We start from the raw sequence: 7,919 nt of genomic DNA, 5'->3' as shown, positions 1-7,919 counted from the left end.
TTATGTAATCTCTTCCTGAATGGTGGATAGGCCAGTGTGACGTTATGTAATCTCTTCCTGAGTGGTGGATGGGCCAGTGTAACATTATATAATCTCTTCCTAAGAACATTGTTAAATGTAGGAAAAGTGAAGACGCATATTTGCATATCAGTACATGATTTTTCTAACGTTTCATTAACTCTTACTCTGTTTTGAGCAATAATTCTAAATGATTCTGTGGTAAGATTGTGGGATACCTTTCAGAGTAAATTGTGGTGTGATGTTATGTTAAGTGTCATGGAGTCAGTTCTGACCATTAGTGACCCTGTTTAGGGTTTTGTAGGAGAGGCTGGTGGATTTCCACTGTTGACCTTGTGGTTCAAACTGCCCTGCTTATTTTACAGCACCACACAAGGACTCCATATTTATGTAATAGCTGTCAATCAGAATAAGATCATTTTCCACATTAAAAATTGTTCTGAACTTTCACATAAGCTATAGGTTGGGTACCATCATTTCTATTCTTCTAAATTGTGAGGTGGTAATTATTCAAGCAAAAGCAGCTAAATTCAAAATAAAGCACCCTTAAGTCTAAAGAGAGCATAATTGAAAGCATACCTATCTATTTTGAAAATGTAGGGAGATTGGCTCTGAAGAAAATGGTGATAAACTCACGAAGGTTACCTATTTCATACCATTCCTTCACCATTGGGCTAAGCCTTTGCAATGTTGAGCCTGCACAATGCTAGTACAGTTGGCCCTTGAACAACACCACCCCTCTCACAGTCGAAAATCCGCATATAACTTTGTCTCCTATAAAGTTTTACTAATAGTCTATTGTTGACCAGAATCCTTACGGATAACATAAACAGTTAATTAACACATATTTTGTATATGTAGTATACACTGTGCCCATATAAAAGCTGCATGTCAATATGAAGTAAGAAGGTATTTTTGTAGAAAGGGCAAAATTTTCAAGCCTGCTGGTATAACTGCAGTGAAGCCTTCATGAATTTCCTTTTTTTTTTTCCAATGGCTCTTAATGCTGGATTCATATATGTTAAAATGGTAGGCAACTGCAGACCTCAATCTACTATACATATCAAATAATTTAACTTTTTCTTCTAGTGTCATGATTTTTATCTGCTCCTTGAGAACACTTCCATCACTTTGTATGCATCCCATGGTATTATTCAAGGTTTATGATAATTGCACTAAGCACAGAGAGACGAACTGCTTGTATAAAGATGATAGTGCCACATGGCATTAAAAAAAATAATCTGTTAATGAGTGGATCCACGCATTTCAAACCTACATTTTTCAAGGGTCAGCTGTGTATTCTTTTTTGTTATTTAAATTTTATTTATTTTGTTATAGAGAATTACACAACAAAACACACACCAATTCAACAGTTTCTGCTTGTGCAATTTAGTGACATTGATTATGTTCTTTGGCTTGTGTAGCCATTCTGACCCTCCTTTTTTGAATTGTTTCTTCATTAACATAAATTCACTTCCCACAAAGTTTCCTATCTTTTCTTTCAAATTGTTGTCATTTTAATCCCATGTTGATACATCTTGAAAGACCATAGTGCTCAAAGCAGATATTCTTTATTGGTTAAGCTAATTTATGATTTAGTTATAAAGATTTCAGGGGATTTTTTTGGTTTCAGGTTAAAGATGGTCTTAAGGCAATCGTTGGAAGGGTTCATCCAACCTCCAAGGCTTCAGAAAATTTGGAGTCCGTGACCATTTGAAATTCTGTTCTGTATTTCCCCCCTTTTGATCAGGATTCTTATGTAGAATCTTTGATCAGAATGTTCAGTAATATTAACTAGGCATCATCCATTTTTTCTAGTCTTTGGCAAAGGAGGCAGCTGTTCAAGGAAGCAATTACCAATGCATTCAGTATCTTCGATTCCTGACACTCCTTCCTCTGTGCTTCAGAGGAATAGAGACCAATTGTTGTGCTCTGGATAACTGCTTGCAAGCTGTTAAGATCCTAGGCACTACATAATGAACTAGGAAATAGAACAAAATTACTAAATTCATTAGTGCAGTTAACTAGGATGTCTATGAAATCATGACCCTGAACTTCCAAATCAAGAAACCAAATGCCATGAGGTGTTTGGTTGTATATAAGTAGCCACAGCTCTATTTTCTTTTTTGTCATTGCTGCAAATCTTCCACACAACTTTTATCGACTCAAGTTTTTACAGGTATACCACTATTGACATCAATTACTGCTATTGGCTGTGCAACCCTACCTGTAACCAATGTACATTTTCTATCACCCTTCATTTTCTTTTCCCCTGCCCTTCCATGCTTGCTAACCACTAATGAACTTTATTCTTTGTACATTTTCCTTTTCTTATCTTTTTTATCTAAGCAAGGTCATAAAATATTTGTCCTTTTGTGATTAACTTCTTTTGCTCAGCATGTTTTTCTAGCTCCATCCATATTGTAGCATGTGTCAAGACTTCAGTTCTCCTACTGGCTGAATTGTATTCCATTGCATGCATGTACCACATCTTGTTTAGTCATTCATCTATTGATGAGCATTGAGGTTGTTTCTACCCTTTGACTAACCACAAGTTGGTGGTTCAGACCCACTGATGCTCCTTGGAAACACTATACAGGGTCGCTGTGAGTTGGAACTGACTCAGTAGCACTTAGCAACAACAATCCTTTTGGCTATTGTGATTGGTGCTATAATAAATTTCCGTGTACAGGTCTCTTTTTGAGTCTCTGCATTCAAATTTTTTGGATTCATGTGTAGGAGTTGAATTGCTGGGTCATATGGTAGTTACAGAGTTCTGCAGTGGCCTCGTACTGTAGAATAAGAACTAGACTACTAACAGAAAGGCCAGCAGTTTAAAACCACCAGCTGCTCCTTGGAAGCCTGCACAAGGTTGCTATAAGTTGGACTATCACACCTGTACCGTTATGCATTCCAACCAACAAAGGATAAGTGTTCTAATTTCCCCATATCCTTACCAACATTCTTCCTCTTTTTTAATGTTAGCCATCCTAGTGGAAGTTTAATAGTATCACATTGTGGTTTTGATTTGCATCTCTCTGATGACTAATTACACTGAGCATATTTTCATGTGTCTGTTGGCCATTTGAATTTTCTTTTTAGTGAAATGTCTGTATAAGTTCTCTGCTTATTTATGATTGAGTTATTTGTATTTTGGTTGTTAAGTTATCAAAGCTTTTTATGTGGTTTGGCTATTAGATTCTTGTTGGATATACGGTTTCTGAAGGTTTTCTTCCAGACAGTAGCCTGTGTTTCATTTTTCTGGTAAAGTCTTGAAGTACAAAAGTTTTCATTTTTATGAGATCCCATGTATTTATTTTATCTTTTGCTGTTTGTGCTTTTGTTATTATATTAGGTACTCCACTGTTGAAAGCTATGCCTTAGAGCATTCCCTCTGTATAGTTTTAGTTTGCACGTTTAGGTTCTTGATCTGTTTTGAATTTGTTTTTGTGTATAAAATATTTTTGATCAAGGTAAGTAAATACCATTGCTACAGGTTGTCCCACATAAGTTTGTTTATAATTGTTGTTGAAATTACTATTCAGTAGACCTTAATCCAGTTTTTCTCTACTTATTTTTCTGATTATCAAAGTTTCATTGTAGATATAACTATTACTTCTGTTCTAAACTTTAGGTAGCTTTCTGCTCCCCCAAAGATTTACAGCCTTGGAAACGCTATACACAGTTGCTATGAGTAGGAACTAGCTCAATGGTATTGAACAATAACTAGTGGTAATTTTGTTGGAATAATGAGTAGGAGTAATGTAACTAAGAAATAAGGAATGTTAACCACTAAGTAATTAGGATAGTAATAAAATGAAAGTCTGTGCATCTTAATAAAAATTCAAGATTATACAATGCATGATGAAAAATAGGGAGAGTGGAGTCAGCAACCCTTGCGGGCATTTTAAAACATGATTGCTTAATTTAATGTTGTTTTTTTTTAATACTATATTGGTAAAAATACACAATGTTTTAATAAGATCTATATATGTACTTAACAACAACAATATATATACTTAGGGGTATTTTTTCCTTCCAGAGGTTCTTTGAAAACCTTAACCCTATGGGAAGTGCATCTGAAAAAGAGTTTACAGATTGTTTGTTCAACAAGTCACTAGAAATTGAGCCCCGAAATTGCAAACAGCCACCTCGATTTGTAAGTTCATTACTTAATGTTCTGTCGCTAGTCTTATGAAGTCTTAAGTTATAAGAAACTACCATTTTAATAAATTTTAAGAAACACTTTTAAAAAATAATATTTTCCATGCTTAACTACATATTCTTTCAGAATTATAATTTAATTGAATAATTGGCCTTAGTTGCCCTGTAGTACTGTCCTATTTCTAAAATTATATCTTGAGGGGGCTTCAAAAAGTTCATGGAAAATTTCAATTATCTTTCAATTCCATTTTCCCATGACCTTTTTGAAGCTTCCTCATATACCGTGGTGGAAATGTCAGTCATCCTTTGATAAACGTTGATCCTATGCCATCCTCATAATTATTATTGTATTTGAGTCCATTGTTGTAGCCACTGTGTTAATCCATCTCATTGAGGGTCTTCCTCTTTTTCATTGACCCTCTACTTTATACCAAGCATGTTGTCCTTCTCTAGGGACTGGTCTCTTTTGATAACATATCCAAAATATGGGAGACAAAGCCTCACCTTCCTTATTTCTAAGGAGCATTGTTGGTTTTTCTGAAAGTCCATTGTATATTCTTTGCCAACACCATAATTCACTTTTTCAGGCTTTGGTTCAGCATTTGAAACAAGTGAAAATATTGTATGGCTTGGATTAGGTGCACCTAAGATCTCACTTTAAAAGAGGTCTTTTGCAGCAAATTTGCCCAATCCAACATGTCATTTGATTTCTTAACTGCTGTTTCCATGAATCCAGCTATCCTTGAATTCCTTGACAACTTCATTATTTTTTCCATTTATCATCATGTTACTTACTGGTCCAGTTGTAAAGATTTTTGTTTACTTTATGTTGAAGTGTAATCCATAATGAAAGCTATGATCTTTGAAATGGAAAACCTGGAAAGAAATAAGCTGATATACTATGAATATTTGACTTGAAACGAACTCCAGTCATTAGGGCACCGTGATCCATGATTGCTACTGGACCTTACCTCACCTGCTAGAATTTGCGGCTATCATTCTTAGCTATTCTTGGGTTTGCAGCGGCAGCGAAAGTAGTGGGAAATCAATTCTAAGAAGCTGAAAAAGCAATGTGTAGAAGGAAGTAAAAGCATTTATAAAATGCCAAATTTGGGTCAAGCAGTGAGCTGGGTAGTTTCATGCCATCTTATCTTCACAGCTGTATGGCATAAATCTTAATCCTCATTTTACAAATCAAATAAAAATGGGGCTTAAAGGACTTAAGTAACATTTTTTCTAAACTGCATACTTAGATACTGACACAGTTGAAATTTTCAACTCAGCTTTTCTGAATGGGAGTTCCATGTTCTGTTTTGTGTTTCATTAGGTTATTGACAGAGTTTTAAAGAAAAAGAGGGGTGGGTGGGGTGAATGATAGCAATTTTCTCTGAAGACTTTAAATCACTATTACCAAGGTTAGCCATTTAGTTAGTATAAGGAAGAGTGGGGAAAGGATATTTAAACATTTGGGAAGCATCTAGCATAATTTGTTGTGTAATATAACCAGTAAATATTTGTAAAGCTGAAACAGACCATTTCAAGTGTTTTTGTTGTTGTTTAGTGTCATTGAGTCAGTTTTTACTCTTAGCAATCATGTATAGGGTTTCCAAGGAAGGTTGGATGGGGTTGAACTGCTGACCTTGAGGTTCAAACCAACTTTATCATTCAGTGCCACTGAACTTATCATTCAGTGCCATACCAGGACTCCAAGTATAATTGAAGCATCTTATTGTTGTTTTGGTGTGGCGCTATGGGCTAATGCGCTGGACTGCAGAGACAATTGAACCACAAAGTTGGTTTCAGCTCACCACTGTTCCTTTGAAACCCTATACAGGGTTGCTATGGGTTGGAATCAACTGTATGGCACTTAACAACAACAATAGTTGTTTTCACTACAATGTCTCATAATTCTATTTTTACACTGTGCATAGAAGTTTACGTATATGTAAGAACCAGCTTAAATTTAAGTCAACTAAACCCACAGGTATTCTACATAAAATGTTAGAGGCCATCCTTAAAGACTGGGATTTTATTATACTTCCCTTAACTGTACTTAAGGTAACTCTAAGTCATAAAAACAAAGTAGATATAAATATTAGTAATGTTAATTGTGTTTGCTTTTCCTAGCCTAGGAAATCAACTTTTTCCTTAAAATCTCCTGGAATAAGACCAAATGCAGGCCGACATGGTTCTACCTCAGGCACTTTAAGAGGTCATCCAACACCATTAGAAAGAGAACCATGTAAGATAAGTTTTAGTCGCATTGCTGAAACTGAGCTTGAATCAACAATGTCAGTGCCAACCTCTCCAAATACACCATCTACTCCACCAGTATCTGCTTCTTCAGATCTTAGTGTGTTTTTAGATGTGGATCTCAACAGTTCCTGTGGTGAGTAGTTGATGTAAAAAAAGAAATGTTGGTTTTCAGATATTGTTTTCATCTTTTAAATTAGGGAACCGTAGAGTCTTTTGCAAACTAGATTAATGTGAAAAATGACATATAAATGTGAAAATAGTGATTAACCCAAGAAAACAAATCATCTGTTATATATTGTTTATGAATATTTTTCTATTCATCCAACAAATATTTTAATATCTTTTGAGTCAGTCCCACTGTAGACAATAAGTAAGAAAAGAAATAGGTAAGGTCCATGAGGAAAATAAAAAAAGAGACAATGAAAGGGAGGAAATTACTTATTTGAAGAAAGGGAAAACATTACAGATAGAAAGAGTAACAGGTTCTTTATTAAAAAATTAATGTAACAAGATGATAAGATTCTGTACTCTGTGTTGCTTTGTGCAAACATATTTTAATGTTACTTTGTCCAGATATCTTTTAAAAATAAACCCATTATATATTACCTCCTTTTTCATATTACTTTTTCTTATTCCAATAGGAAGCAGTAGCATCTTTGCTCCAGTCCTCTTGCCACATTCAAGTAAGTAAGAATTTTGAGTAGAATCTTATGAAATAACTGTAAAGATAATCTGATTAATTAAGTTTAGATGTGAGTATTTGTGTTTAAACATTTAAAGATTAAGAAATGAAAGAAACGCTTATAAATTGAATTACTTACAATTGTGTATTATTTAAGCTTTAGTTTATTTTTATCATCTTACAACCCACCTGTGTTTTAGGGGTTGTGTGACTTTGAAACAAATTACGTAATACCTGCAGACTTGTTCAAAATCAGATGCGATAGCTCTGTAGCATATCTAGCACATTGTTTGGCACAGTAATTTCCTATCATTCACCTCTATTCTCCACCCTTTCCCATAGGAATATAATGCCAAATGTTTCCCAAGTTAACTATCTTCTATCACTTATTTCTTTATATTGTTTATTAATTACGGCAGTATTTAAGTAAAGTAGTATTTCTCTTGTCTTAGGCTGGGTTCTCTAAAGAAACAATACGAGTGAAACTTATATATATACATAAAGAGAGGAAATAGCTGACAATTATAGATGTGGGAGAGTCTCAAATCTGAGTCAGATGAACCAAGTTAGACAGGTAGGCAGGCAGGCAGATCTGACAGGCAAGCAGGCTGGCAGGTAATAGAGCAGGCCATTGACTCAAGTCCGGTGGTTGGAGAGTGAGCCAGATGCAAGATCCAAAGCCAGCAGAAAGGAAACAAGCTTTGCTTGAGCATCCATTTTATTGGAAGCCGGCCATAACCTTTAGGAAATATCCTGTCAATTGATTGGCTGCTCATAGCCAATCATCATAGAGCTAAGA

The 7,919-nt window shown here is 35.0% G+C and overlaps 1 protein-coding gene across 2 annotated transcripts in view; it reads left to right on the top strand.

The window, feature by feature from the left end:
* The window catches only part of SOS2 (son of sevenless homolog 2 (Drosophila)), a 129,564-nt gene that overhangs the window by 115,173 nt on the left and 6,472 nt on the right, over positions 1–7,919 (top strand). For both annotated transcript variants that reach the window (XM_006872334.1, XM_006872335.1), the window contains 3 exons: positions 4,061–4,177; positions 6,310–6,571; positions 7,080–7,121. In XM_006872334.1, the coding sequence (XP_006872396.1) occupies positions 4,061–4,177; positions 6,310–6,571; positions 7,080–7,121 (421 nt within the window). The remainder of the gene's footprint in view (positions 1–4,060; positions 4,178–6,309; positions 6,572–7,079; positions 7,122–7,919) is intronic.

The sequence above is a fragment of the Chrysochloris asiatica genome, unplaced genomic scaffold, assembly GCF_000296735.1.
Source record: "Chrysochloris asiatica unplaced genomic scaffold, ChrAsi1.0 scaffold00194, whole genome shotgun sequence".
NCBI classification, from domain to species: domain Eukaryota; kingdom Metazoa; phylum Chordata; class Mammalia; order Afrosoricida; family Chrysochloridae; genus Chrysochloris; species Chrysochloris asiatica.
This window is presented reverse-complemented; position numbering and strand designations above follow the sequence as displayed.